Genomic DNA, 14693 nt, shown 5'->3' on the forward strand with positions numbered 1-14693 from the left:
TTGAGCTGAGTTTAGCAACAGGTTAGCAGCTTAATAGCAGCTCTGAGCACTGACGTACAAAATATATAGAGGCTCCACTTCCTTAATAGCCTCTTGACTCTATTTTAAGTGGCTTTCTTAGTGAGCCTTGTTTCATTTTATGTTTTCTCTTAATAGTTTGTATATCCAATCTCTCAATCCTTTCTGCTTTATTTTGTAGATCAATTTCATTCTCCTGACTTGGACATTATGGATCCTGAGGCAGAAACTTTCCAGTGTCAATGCTGAAGTCTCAACTCTCAAAGACACCAGGTGCACCCCCTTCTCTGTTTTCTCTCCTCTTCCAATCTCCCTTCCTTCTTCCCACAAATGTTCACTGAGTACCTTTTATATGCCTGGTCCTGTGCCCCAGACAGAACAACACAGTGTCTACATCTGGGAGCTCAAACCCAGCTCTGCCACTTCCAAGCTGTATGACCTTAGGCAAGTTACATAGCCTCGCTGAAATTCAGTTTCCTCATCTGTAGAATGGGGATATTAATATTGTTCATTTCATGTGGCTTGTGAAGCATTTAGTGCAGAGTATTTCATATACCGAACATGTTAATACATTTTTCAGTTCTTCTGTGCACATGTATGTGTGCATATTTACAAAAGAAGAAACATATGATCTATTTTACTTTTATTACCATTTTTCTCTAATATGTCATGAATTTTTTTTTATTTAATTAGAAATTCATCAACAATCTTTTTTTTTTTTTGCATAGGATTTCAATATAAGGATGTAGCACAACTTAAATCATCCCTTATTTATGGCTATTTAAGTTGTTTTGAATGTCCTGTTAGATAGTTTTCCACATCTGGGGGTATTTCACAATAGGCATGAAATTGCCCAAATTAAAGGATAGGTTGGATAGGTAACACTTTTAGTATATATTTCAAATGGTTTTCCAGAAAGTTCGTTTCCAGTTATAAGAGTGCTTGTTTACCTGCAGCCGTGCCAGCACTGGGGTTTATCATTTCTGTTGTGTTGTTTTTGCAGATTTGATGGGTGAAATATACTTTCATTAGTTTTATATATATTATCTTACAGATGTGGGGCTTTTTTTTTATATTCTTATAGACCTGTCGACCAATAAAGATATGAGGCTGTAAAACAATCTAAAAGTGTATTCCAGATTTGAATCTGGAAGACACAGATTCAGGGGAAAACCTGAACTGTGCTGCAGAGATAACAAAGGCAGGGTTTTGCCTTTACAAAGGCAACCAAAAAGGTTCTATTTTTTCATAGAAATGAAGGATTGCTGGCCAGGTTAACAGGGTTTAATTAGTTCTAATATGCAAATGAGGGAGGCAAAAACTACAAGGAGGCGGTCAGGTCCACAAGTATCCAAGTAGCAGTTGTTTCAGGATGTTTATGGCTCAGCCTTGAGCTGAGTTTAGTAACAGGAGCTCTGAGTACAGGCATGAGATGTGCAGAGGCCCCACTTCCCTAACAGCCTCCTGACTCTATTTTAAGTGACTCTCTTAGCAAGTTTCCATTGTACCTTTTCCCCCATTATCAGACCATCACTCAGCTAATGTTTAAGGACCTACCCATACCAGACATTGTGTAGGATTTGTTGTCAGTAACCTGATGATGTCCTTTGCTTGTTTTCCTCTCAGTGTCTAATCTCTCATTAATCTTAAATATTTTTTCCTAAAATTTATTTTAAAATATTAATGCAAAAGTTAATACATTCAATGGTAAGAAAAACTAAGCAGTGTCAAAGGGAACACTTGAAAAATAATTCTCTTTCTCTTCCATGTCCCCTGTCCTTCAGGTCCCCAGGTCTCTCCCACCTTAAGCAACCATTATCACTTGAATTGAGCTTTCTTCCAGAATATCCTATTCTGACATATCTACCTCCTTTTACAAAGATGATAGGATATTTTACATATCATTCTACATTTTGTTTTTTCATTTCATATCAATACTTAAGGTTAAAAACTACTAACAAAAAGCTTATTTTTTTGTGTCAGATACTGTTCTAAGTACTTTTAGGATCTTGCCATCTCATTATTTAATCTGTAGAATAAGCAATACCACTGTGTAGCTACCATATTATTATCTCTGTATCAATTTGAAGTTCAATTTGAGGAAACTGCAGCACAGCGAGGTTAAGTAACTTACTAAGACTTGTCAAAGGATGGTCCTGGGTGCTAATTCAATGCCAACAGGAATCCCTAATTTGGAGTGCTGTGAAGAAGGAAACTTTATTCAGTGTAAACAGCTCAATTGTGATATAGCACAGCTGTGAGAACAGCATGGCTGTGAGGGGGCCCTGGCTTTATGCACCTCTCTAGCTAGACAGCTCAGTGTTGTGCTGTACCCGCTGGTCTGTGCTGGTCTGCTTCACTCGTTTGCAAGATGTTTTGGTTTTATCTTCAGTGTTTCAGTTCCAGCCAGGGAAACACAATCTTCAGTGGAAAAGGAAAGTGCATTCCTGGAGCCAGTGGTAAGCTGACTTATATAGAGAGAAGTCTCCAAATCCTCACAGTTCGATTGGTCCAAAAGGCACTGTCCTGATTGGTCAGAATGGAGCTGCTCTGACTGGTCGGTGAAGATGCTGGGATATAGCTGTGTAGCTCTGATTGGATGGGGGAAAGCCTTGATCCTACTTGTTGAAATCCAATTCCAGGAACTCCTTTAAGAAGGCCAGATAAGATGACAGGAACACAGTGCAGGCAGGCAGTCAGTGCAGGCTTCTCCCTGAGTGTGGAAATGGCCGCTAGGCTCTGCTTTTAAAGTTGAGCCCCATCAGCCACCAGGAGCCCTTCTTGATAGAAGGATCCACTGGTCACAAGTTAATGAATGGAAAAGTCAGAATTTATTTGCATACAGTCCAGTTCAGAGCCTCAACCATTATTCACTGTAGTATATTGTCACTCTCATCTCATTTTAAGAAATGATTTTATGATTTTGCCTATTCTAGGTATTTCAGATAAATGGAATCACACACTGTGGGTCCTTTTGTGACTGTTTTCTTTCACTGAGCGTCATATTTTCAAGGTTCATCCATTTTGTAGTGTGTGTCAGTGCTTCACTTCTTTTGGGGTTGAATAATATTCTGTTGCATGGTGGGGACCATATTTTGTTTTCTATTCACCTGTCGATGGACATTTGGGTTGTTTCTAGCTGGGGGAGGGGAATGGAGAATGACTGCTTAATAGATATGGGGTTTTCTTTTGGGAGTGATAAAAATCTCTTGAAACTAGATACTGGTGATATTTGTATAAGACGGTGAACATGCTAAATACCACTAAATCACATGCTTTAAATGGTTAAAATGGTAATTTTTTTTGAGTGTTACCTCAAAAAAAGGCCTAAGTATTTCATAGTTACTGAACGTGTCAGCAATTCATGGAAGGTGGACCCTTCTAGCTTTTAATTACTATAGACAATATTGCATTAAACACACATTTCTTGTGCCCATGTGTATCTGTAGATACACTGCTTTTTAAATGCTTGTAGAAGTTGATCTCCTCATCTCTAGGCTTGGAAACTCTGCTCCGTGTTTATTCCCATCCATTGGCAGGTCACAGGGTGGCTTCCTCAGACCATTCCTGGTAGTATGGCCCACAGGGATAATAGCCACTTCCCAGTACCTTATCTTCTGCAAATCTTCTTCCCTAGATTGCTGACATTCAAAGCCTTTGCCCAACTCTTCGTCTTGGGGTGCTCCTGGGTATTGGGCATTTTCCAGATTGGACCTATGGCTAAAGTCATGGCCTACCTGTTCACTGTCATCAACAGCCTGCAGGGGGCCTTCATCTTTTTTATTCATTGTCTGCTCAACCGCCAGGTACAAAGCTTTTGCCCTGCCTATCCCCAACTCCCTCTCCTTCCAGGGGACATGCCTGTGAAGCACATTTCCTGCATCTGGGAGTTACTTGTCTCCCCAAATTGTCTCCACCTCCAGGTACGTGAAGAATACAGGAGGTGGATCACCAGAAAGACCAAACCCAGCTCCCAGTCCCAGACCTCAGGGATCTTGCTGTCATCAATCCCCTCCACTTCCAAAATGGTGAGAGACTGCATATTTGATGCAGGTTCTGATTGAATGAAATGCCTGCTTCTTATCAATTCTAAGTACTACTGTGTGTTGAGTACCTACTGTGAGCTAAGCATGTCCATGTGCATTAGCTCATTTGATAAAGTGTGGGGTTCAGGAGTCAGGCTGCCTAGGTTTAAATCCCAGCTCTGTCCCTCCTTAGCTATGTGACCTAAAAAACAAAATCACAGCTTATACAGATATAGGACCTTATTCTATTCACTAATCAGTGAGGGAACCAGGCAGATGTTATAACTGGCTCAAAAGAGAAAGTACAGACATATATGTGTATTACATAATATATATTATGTATATATTATATATAGTATACATTATATGTGTATTATACATTATATATGCATTATATAATATGTAATGTATATATTATAAATTGTATACATTACATACATCGTATGTAATACATATGTCTGATTTTTGCATTTTTTGAGCCAGTTATAACATCTGCCTGGTTACCTCACTGATAATTATATATAATATATAATATGACACAATTATATGTTATAGAATTATACATATAGTTATAAATATACATAAAATGATATATAATTTCATGTATATTATATGTATTACATGTATATATGAATTATAATACATATATAATTTCAGAAATATTTAAATTAATGTGCGAATGGAGGTAAAACTGGTTTTTCCACAGAATATTTTACATTGCAGTCAGTTATTTAAAATTTAGAGTTGTAAAATAGCTCTCACATAGATAGGGATGTCCTGTAAGAATGCATTGTTTTTCACTGAAGTACACATTTTTCTCTACACAATGGATCTCATCTAGTCTCATGGCTCTAAATGCTTTTTTTTATCAGAGACCCCCAAATTTAAAATAATGTGCAGTCCAGCCTCCTCTCCTGAATTCTAGACTTATATAACTAACCACCTACCAAATGCCTCTACTCAAATGTCTAGTAGATGTCACATATTTAACATGTTCCAAACTGAGCTTCTGATCCCCCCACTTCCCATTTCCAGGGAGGGCCCTCTATCTTCTGTTGTTCAGCATGAAGCTGTGGAGTTATCCTTTTCTTTTCACCCATCAACTCCAACCCATCAGTAAATCCTGTTGACTCTTACTCAAAATGTATCCAGAATCTTACCACTTCTCTTTTCCTTTACCACTTCTATTCTGGTTCAAGTCCTATTGTTTTTAGACAGGATATGGAAATAGCTTCATAAGGGGTCTCCCTGCTTCCCCTCTTGTCTTTTACCTTCCCCACCTTTGGTCTGTTCTCCCTGCAGCAGCCAGAGGACATCAGTGAGCACCTGAGTAGGGTTGCCTCTCTTCTCTGCCTACAATACTCTGTGGCTCTCACCTTACTCAGAGTAAAAGCCGAAGTCCTCCTGATGGCCCCAAAGCCCTGTCTGATCTGACTCTCTTTTTCTCCCTGACCTCGTCTTCTGTTAATCTACCCCACCTCCTCACTTCACTCAGCTCCACCCACATAGCGTGCTCAGTATTCTTCAAACACGCCAGGCTCACCTCATCCTTAGAAACTTTGGGCTGGAAGCTCACTCTGTCTTGAATGTTCTTGTCTTGATACTCATGTGGCCAATCCCCCACTTTCCTCACTTCCTTAAAATCTTTGTTCTAGTCATTTCTTATTGATGGAGTTCCTCAAACAACTTTATTTTGTACTGCCTCCTCTTCTGCCACCCTGCCCCCTTGTCTTGACTTTGTGTTCATAGCACTTTCCACTTTTTAACATACTATAACTTTCTTATTTATTTTATTATTCATGGTCTTCCATATCCCACTAGACTGTCTTAGTTTTTCACTGATATATTCAAAGCATAAGTAACCAAGATCCAGCCGCTTAATTAAATAAAGAATTGTTTTCCTTGTAAGAACAGAACCCCAGAGTTAGTTTGCTGATAGTGGTTTTCTTGCTCAGTGTTATTGTAAAGAATATAGATGTTCCCTAATTTTTCATTTCCTTAGCAGCACGTTGACTTTTCATCAAATTATTTTCATGGTTACAAATGGCTGCCATAGCTCCAGCCATTGCAATCATGTTCAAGAACAGAAGAAGAGAGATGGGGCAGAAGCAGCAGCCTGTCCTTTCAATCTTCTCCCTTTAATAGGAAACAAAACTTCCCAGAAACCCCTCAGCAGATTTGGTCAGAACCACACCACGTGACCACTCATAGTTACATAAGAATTTGACAAATCAAGCTTTTAGCTTCTAGAGCAGGAGCTATCATTGGTAAAGGGGTTGAGAATGGCTCTTGAATTTGCCAATGGTGCCTGCCACAGTAGGGATAATCACTCTTAATATTTTAATGTTTATTTTTGTAGTATTTGTTGCCATATTTATCTCTCTATATATTTATAAGACCCATGCCCCTTATAGATATGACCCCTGTAATCATATTTGTACCAATACTGCTGCTGATTCTGATTTCTCTCTCACAGGGTTAAAGCCCTTTCTTGCTTTTCAAATATGCTATGGAGCAACATTCAAGGCAAGCAGGTGCCTGCAGGAGCCTACAGTGAATTCTTCTCTCTCTGGCTTAATGTGAAAATACAGGATCCCACTAGCCCCAGAACTCTCTGGGCCATTTGGAGCATGGATGGGAAAGGCAGTCTTCTCATGGTTTTGTGCACTGGGGAGAAACAAGAATTTTTTTCTAGATGACTATTTCATCTTCCATGTTTTACAACTCTGACTTTCCAGAGTTTTGTGAAAATAACAGATCTTGGTGCAATGGCATGTGCAAGATAACCTGGCTACCATTTTGTTTTTTTCCTGAATTTATTGGTACATGTCTCTAGGCATGCCTCTCCAGTGCCTATTATGTACCTGATATAGCAACACTCAGTAAATAATGTGTCATCTGACTGACTGGCTTACCCTTCAACAAAAACTTCTCTTGCTTTAAAAAAAAATGGTCAGTAAAACTAATGACAGCCCCAGTGGGGGAAATAAAGCACATAGACATATAGGCTACTTGGGCACAAATGCTTGAGAGCTGTTTGTAAGTAGGGTGGTTAGTGGAGCAGAACTCTAGTGTTTCATGGAGGGTTGAAGCACTTAATGACAAAAGCCTTTGGAAATTGTCTGGATTTTCTGGGAACTTTCAAAGAAAACATCTTCCTTCCTTCCAGAAACTATTTTATGACTTGACTAAGATTTGTCCTACTGACAAAGTTATTGCCATTCTGCCTTGCTTTCTACTCCCCATAAAATCTTGAGTGCCAGGAAGAGGACATGGAAATTTAGAATGCAGATATCCTCCCTTCCATGGCTACTATAATACCTCCCTACTCAGAGTGTGGTTTGTGGATCAGAATTATCAGTATCACTTTGTTAGAAAAGCAGGATCTTGGGTCCCACCCCAGACCTACTGAACCAGAACTTGAATTTTAATGAGAGCTAGGGAAATTATGTTGTACCTGTGAATGAATGTTCTAGAATAGTCTAGAATATTCTTCTGTTTGCCATTCTGATAGCCCAACTCATCTGATAGCCCAAAACCAGAAAGGAAACATTTTGAGTTTGGGATTTGTACCTGCCATTCCCTCTTTGTAGGATGCCTTTCCTGAAAATCCAAACCAATTTCTACCCATTCTTTGTGTCTCAGCTTAGTCATTGCTTCCACCAGGAAGCATTCTTTGAATCTCCCAAAGTAGGATTAGATGTCACTTCTGCGAGTCCCTTAAGGCTTCATGCTCTCTAACCCTACATTATAATTCCTCTTTATCTTGGGTGTCTCCAACTTAGACTGTAAGCTCCATATGTACAGAGAATTGTATTTAGTAGATTATCCATAAATATGTTGAATGAAAGAGTGAATGAATGATTACTTTTTATTTTAAAGACAAAAAACACTGAGACTCAGAGAGGTTAAGTAACTTCCTAAGCATCACACAGCTGTAGGTGGCTGAGCTGGATTTTGAGCTTTTAACCATGGATCTCCTCTTCCAGACCCCTTGTTCCTCTCCTTCTCTTCCTTTGACTCCAGAAATTTTTAGTTTGGGGATGCAGAGAAAAGACTAATTATTTACTTTGAGTCAAATTACCACTCAGGTTTCATTTAGTTCCATAATGGTCATGTGTTGGACAATTTTATAATACATGGAAGTTGGCTGATGGAGGCTTGGCCTTTGTTATTTGTGGCAGCCACAGCTTGGGAGGGAAACTGACATAAAAGTTTATTTATGATCTGTTGGTCTTCAATGCTTGGCTTGTCTGGAGTGTTCAGTACAGCGGTGACAGTTTTAAGGGATATCGAAGCAAGAAATGGCATGTCTTTTACTCATAGGCAATTGTGGTATGTCGATTACATCAGTGGCCTCAAGCATGGTCTCCATCTCTCCACACCCCTTTCTCTGTAACTTTGTAACTCATTCTTGTTCTGACTCTGGCTTGGCCTTGAGACTTGCTCTGGCCAATGGATTGCTAGTAAACATGACTCAAAGATAGAAGTTCCAGAATTGGGTGTGTATTCTTTTTTGTTTTGTACATGATTGTTCTTACTTGCTCTTGTACCCCTGTTTCCACCATGAGAACACGCCTAGGCTAATCTGCTAGAGGGATTTGAGAAATGAATGGAGGAGAGCTAAGCTGTCCCATTATAGCAGCTGATACTGTACTTAACCAGCCACCAAACCAACTTATAGCTGACTGCAGTCACATGAGTGAGCCAAGCCAAGATCAGCACCTGCCGAGCCAACCCATGGACCCTGGATCAACAATCAAGTATTATTATTTTAAGGCACTGAATTTCAGGAGTGGTTTGCTATGAAACATTTTTTTGTGGCAGTTGCTAACTGATACAGTGACCAATGGATTGTCAACATTTTGCATTTGATTGCAATAATTTGGAGTGTACAGAGAAGTGTTGACTATTCACTTCTCAGCTTTCAGGATCTATAAATCTGTAACGCTTGAATAAAGTTCCTTCTGACAGAAGACTGGCACAAGGCTTTGTCTCTAAACATGTTACATGTTGGTCTAAAATACAATTGCCTTAAGGAACCCTCTATTTCTAAGGTAAGTGGATGAAGTTGTGACCTCTACAATAGGAATTTTTCTTACTATAACATCAAGCTATACTTGGTGAGTTCCTTTACCTCCATGGTCCCACATGTCTTCACTAGAGGAAGAAAAGACACTCAGAATAAAAACTGCATGGTTCTCAAATTCCACATATCTAGTGAAATGATTTTGCCTTTTATAATCCAAATAATTTATGGTGTCCAAAAAAACCACATCCATTCTCTCAAGAGGTATTTATCAACTCTCTACAATGTGCTTCTCCCGAATGTTACAATATTTGGAAAAAAATTGAAAAATTGAAAACAAAAATATTAGAACTTAAAATCTTATTTTAAATTTAAATATTTTATTTGTCCTTAGCCCAGAATTTATTAAAATTTGACTTTCTTGGTTTGAATGGAAGCAAACTCATCAATAATATTTTCAAAATCAACTTCTAGAAAAAAATTAACCATTTAAGATATACTGAGAATTGATCTACCGTATGATCCAGCAATCTCTCTACTGGGTATTTACCCCAAAGACTTGAAAATATATATCCGAAAAGGTATTCGCACACTAATGTTCATAGCAGCATTATTCGCGGTGGCCAGGACATGGAAGCAACTCAAGCATTCTACAATAGATGATTGGATAAAGAAACTGTGGCACATATATACAATGAAATATTACTCAACCATAAGATGAAATGAAATACTGCCATTTGTGACAGTGTGGATGAGCCTTGAGATAATCATGCTAAGCAAAATAAGCCAGACAAAAAAAGTTGAAACCCACATGGTATCACTTATGTGTGGGATATAAACCTAAAAGCAACAAACAAATAAGAGAAACAAACAGAGACTCATGGACATGGACAATAGACTAGTGGTTACCAGAGGGTAGGGGGGAGGTGGGAGATGGGAGGAAATGGGGTAAAGGGGGTCAAATATGTGGTGACAGAAAGAAATCTTATGGGTGGTGAACACACAATGCAATGTCTATATGCCTTACTATTGAATTGTACACCTGAAACTTACTGGATTTCGTTAACCAATGTCACCATAATAAAAATAAATTAAATAAATAAATAAATAAATAAATAAATAAATAAATAAATTAATGAAAACAAAAACAAAAAATATATATATTGAGAAAATGATTGTCAATTCCATTATGACCTGGCATGATACCATTAGACCTTGGATTTGGATATTTTACTTATCATGGCTTTTTTTGCATTGAATTTGATTTTTTAAAATGTTGCATTGACATAGTATTTATCTTTAAAATTTTTTTACAGCTTTATTAAAATATAATAGATAATTAGTTGCTCATATTTACATTGTACAATTCAATAATTTTTAAAACATAGTTGGTGATGATAATATATTAGTTTGTTATACAGCATAGTGATTGGAGATTTATATAACTCACAAAGTGATCACCCTGCTAAACGTAGTACCTTCTTCTCCCTTACATATTTATCACTTCTGCCTGGAAGAATGCCTTGCCTCTGGCCCTCGCTCCAACAACTCAGTGTCCCCCTGTAAGTCCCTGGTGCCCCCTGAGCAGCTGACCTGGTGCCGGTACTCAGAGTGAGCAGATCTGTCACCACGAAGATCTGATTGTGGATACAGCCCCTTTAAGAGGCATCTGCAGCTGCTGCAGCCTCTGTCCCACTCAGCCACTCTGGACCAAGCAGCCTTGCATCTTCACCCCCTCCTACCTCCAAGTGTTGCAGGGTGATTTCTTATTTATCTCCCTAGCTATTGGGCTTCTCTTCATCCAGACCCCAGGCGACTCTGCCTGCTGTTTGCTCTGTGTTTCTGTCATAACTTTGATGTGGTTAAAAGATAGGGTGAACAGAGCCTCTACCACTTATGCCATTTTGCCTGGTCCCTTGACATAGTATTTATCTTGATTATTTTGTTTTTGGTCATTCCTTAAATTTTGTGCACAAGGCGAGGATTCTCTCCTCTTACCCTATTCCTGGCCCTGATCATGATCTTTTGGGGCCATACTTATAGCTGGCTTTTAAGAAATGGGACCATATTTTTGCATTACTCACTTAAAAACACTTGATTATTAATAATTATCTGTTAGTCACATCTGTCTACAGCTATAGGGAAAATCATAATGTGATAGTGCCAGATGTCTCATGCCCACATAGGAAATCATCCTAAGGGTAACCTATAACAGGTATACCTGTGTTATTCTGAAATATTATTTTTTTCCTACTTGTCAAATTATAAACATCTTTTCAGCTCATTGAGCCTTTTAGAACTTCTTTTTTTTCTCTCAATTGTTGCACGGTGATCAATGGTACACATGTGTCTTAAGATATTTAACCTAAGTTTGCATATTTCTGGCTTTTCAGTACATTAAACAATACTCTAATGAATATCTTTGAGCTAAATTTCAAACACACTACTATATTCAAATGCTTCTAAAAATTACTAGTAGTTATCAGTGGGAGGAAATTTAAGTTTCTTCTTGAATGTCTGCCTGGTTAAAGAAAAACAACTGTACAAAAGCGGCCAAACTTTCCCAAACTTTCCGAAGTATATCATTAGAAATATAACTTGAAGATAACTTAATACCTATTCATAGAAGAGCTTTCCATCATCAGTTCTAAGTAATCTGGTTGCCTCCTTAAGGGTCTTAACATTTTTGTTCCATTGTACTCAAAGTTATCAATCTTTTATTTGTAATACTCGGCATGTTTGAATATAATCAGATGTTCATGTGTTTTGTCCCCAGCTTTTCTGTGAGTTCCTTGTCTGATTTATCTCTGTATATCCCTGACCTACAGAAGATCAGGTTTACTGATTGACTCAATAATATCTATTGAATAAATGTGTCAAGGAAAGAGCATCAATCTACCATATGGTAATAGGACAGTGTTCTGATATTCTTACTCATTTCACAAATATAATCATCATTGCTTAAAGAGAGGAATATGTTCTGAGAAATGGATTGCTAGGTGGTTTTGTCGTGTGAACATGATGGAGTACAGTTACACAGACCTGCATGGTATAGCCTGCACATCTCGGATATGTGGTATAATCTCATGGACCACCGCTGTGCATGCGGCTTGTCATTGACCAAAACGTTGTTACTATGCAGTGCATAACTGTAATGTCCTTATTCTGCAGAGTCACCCGATGGTTTAAGTTTCCACTTCAAATGCTCTAGTGATTTCATTATGAACATTATTATTTCTAAAATGACAACAGGTGACTCAGTCAGGTTCCCTGAATGCAGGAATGACAAGGATTTTGGTGCCTATGACTTACTGAAGAAGTGCTCTGAGAAGAGGGAGGGTGATGGAAGCAGGATGGAGTGGGAGGAGGATGTGGGTCCAGCCTGAGCCCACGATGAGCTCTGGAGCATGAATTGTACCTCAGTGCCAGTCCCATTTTGAGGCAAGGGGACTCATCTTTTTAATCCCCATGTCAGTTATTGGTTGTATGCTGCCTCTCATTGTGGTGGGAGGTGATCGCAGTTCCTGTTTGGCCGAGGCCAGTTTTCTGGAGAAGGGACATCTGGCTTCCAGAGAGAGTTAAGATGGATATCAATAATATTGACACTGCACCAGCTCCATGACCACTAAATATGAGAAAAAAGTCATGTTAATCACTTAGATGTTTGTTTGAAGCTTATTGTAATGAAATTTTGAACTGCATTTAAAAATATTTGTTTCAAATGATGCTGCAAACAGATATTTTGGTAAAGCCTTCCTCTTACTAAAAGGTCTTAGAGCATGTTTACTACTTGGCTTTATTGAGCCTAGAATTCAATGGCTTTTATGTTTGCAAATATACTTTTAATAAAGTTCTTTCATCTTTAAAAATATAAAAAGCATCAGAAAGAGACATTTCTTTCTTTCTTTTTTTCTTTTTAGTTTTTCTCAGTTTATTTAGATTTTTTTAAATGATCATTAGTTAAAGAAATCCAGTAAGTTTCAGGCGTGCAATTCAACAGTAAGGCATATATATATTGCATTGAGTGTTCATGGCCCATAGTTAGATTCCTTTCTATTACCACATATTTGACCCCTTTTATGCCATTTACCTCCTCCGCCCCCCCTCTGGTAACCACTAGTCTATTGTCCATGTCCACGAGTCTCTGTTTGTCCTGTTTGTTTGTTGCTTTTAGGTTTATATTCCACATGTAAGTGATGTCACGTGGTTTAAAACTTTTTCTGTCTGGCTTATTTTGCTTAGCATGATTATTTCAAGGCCCGTCCACACTGTCACAAATGGCAGTATTTCATCTCATCTTATGGCTGAGTAATATTCCATTGTATATATGTACCACAGCTTCTTTAGCCAATCATCTATTGTAGGACACTTGGGTTGCTTCCATGTCCTGGCCACTGTGAATAGTGCTGCTATGAACATTGGTGTGCAGATATCTTTTTGGATATATGTTTTCAAGTCTTTGGGGTGACATCTAAGTCTCTTGGATCCCTGCTTTATATAAAGTCTTAATAATGCCTTTTCTTTTCTTATAAATATTCAATCATGCTCGCTACCTTTAGTCTCAGTCTCTGTCAGTGTTAGTGACAGTTTCTGTAGCATTTGCTCAGATTCCCCTGGGGCTCCGCGGTGTTTGGTCTCGGAGGACATGGGTAGAGGTGCTCTCTGGGCTGGGGTATGGGAGCTGTGGTTCAGCCTCACATTTTGCAGCTGCAGCTGGTAATAATCAAGTGTTGCTTCTCTGCTGTCCCCACTTCTCTGCTTTCTGCCCTGATCCCTGGGCACTGATGCTGCATGGAGCCACAGCTCTCAGGCAGTGCTGTTCAGGGAACCTGCTGTACCTTCTCCCCTCCCTGCACCCCTGCACGGAGCTCTGGCTGTGAGAGGCAGCTTCTTTTTTTCTCCTAGTTTACCATACGACTCCCGACTCCCGCAGTTCTGACCTGTGGTAGCTCTTATTCACAGATCCCTTGTTCAGATGTGCTGGTGTGCAGGGTGGGTGATTTTTGTTAAGTTTTAGATGTACAGTTTATTTTTGTTTCAAGGGGAGAGATTTGGGGACATTTCTCACTCTGCCATGTTTCTGACATCACCTTTTTCTCAGTTTAGGTATGCTGACCTTAAACAGACAGACAGATATTTCTCCAGCAAAATGAGTTTATTTTGCAAATTGATTATGCTGTCTAATGTACAAGTTCCAACAGCCAGATGAAGAGACTTAGGGTGAAGTCCTACACAAAGGAGCGTCTGTCTTTATGGAGTTTGGAGCTGGCTCGGTAACCTATGGATGGGCTCTTGTTCACAGAATCTGAAAACTCTCCAGAAGGAGACATTTCTAATGCTTATCCTGGGAAGGGAATGCCTTCCTTTTTGAAATTCTATAATGTCCAACACCCAATAGTACTTCCATCTCCCCTTGATTATTATATCACTTTATAATCAATATTTGATCTGTTATGTCCCACTTCTGTGAACTTGCTTCATAAGCAATTCCTAATGTTGATAAAATTATCTGCTTCATGCGTAATTTGAAACTCTCAAGCTGCATCTGTCTGGTGCAGATATGGGCTCAGTATTTTGTCTGCAGGGTCTCAGACTATCTTCCTTCCTCTTCCCTATTTCTA

At 38.9% G+C, this 14693-nt stretch overlaps 1 protein-coding gene across 2 annotated transcripts in view; it reads left to right on the forward strand.

The window, feature by feature from the left end:
• Nucleotides 1-9019, forward strand: part of ADGRE1 (adhesion G protein-coupled receptor E1) — a 60910-nt gene extending 51891 nt beyond the window's left edge. The window contains exons 17-20 of one of the 2 annotated variants that reach the window (XM_039878539.1): nucleotides 200-291; nucleotides 3656-3824; nucleotides 3942-4046; nucleotides 6520-6658. In XM_039878539.1, the coding sequence (XP_039734473.1) occupies nucleotides 200-291; nucleotides 3656-3824; nucleotides 3942-4046; nucleotides 6520-6525 (372 nt within the window). In that variant the 3' untranslated portion in view covers nucleotides 6526-6658. Of the gene's footprint in view, nucleotides 1-199; nucleotides 292-3655; nucleotides 3825-3941; nucleotides 4047-6519 lie in introns of both variants that reach the window. The other variant, XM_039878538.1, reaches the window with a different exon arrangement.
• The last annotated feature ends 5674 nt before the right edge of the window (nucleotides 9020-14693 follow it).

The sequence above is a fragment of the Pteropus medius genome, unplaced genomic scaffold (assembly GCF_902729225.1).
Source record: "Pteropus medius unplaced genomic scaffold, Ma_sr-lr_union100, whole genome shotgun sequence".
Classification (NCBI taxonomy): domain Eukaryota; kingdom Metazoa; phylum Chordata; class Mammalia; order Chiroptera; family Pteropodidae; genus Pteropus; species Pteropus medius.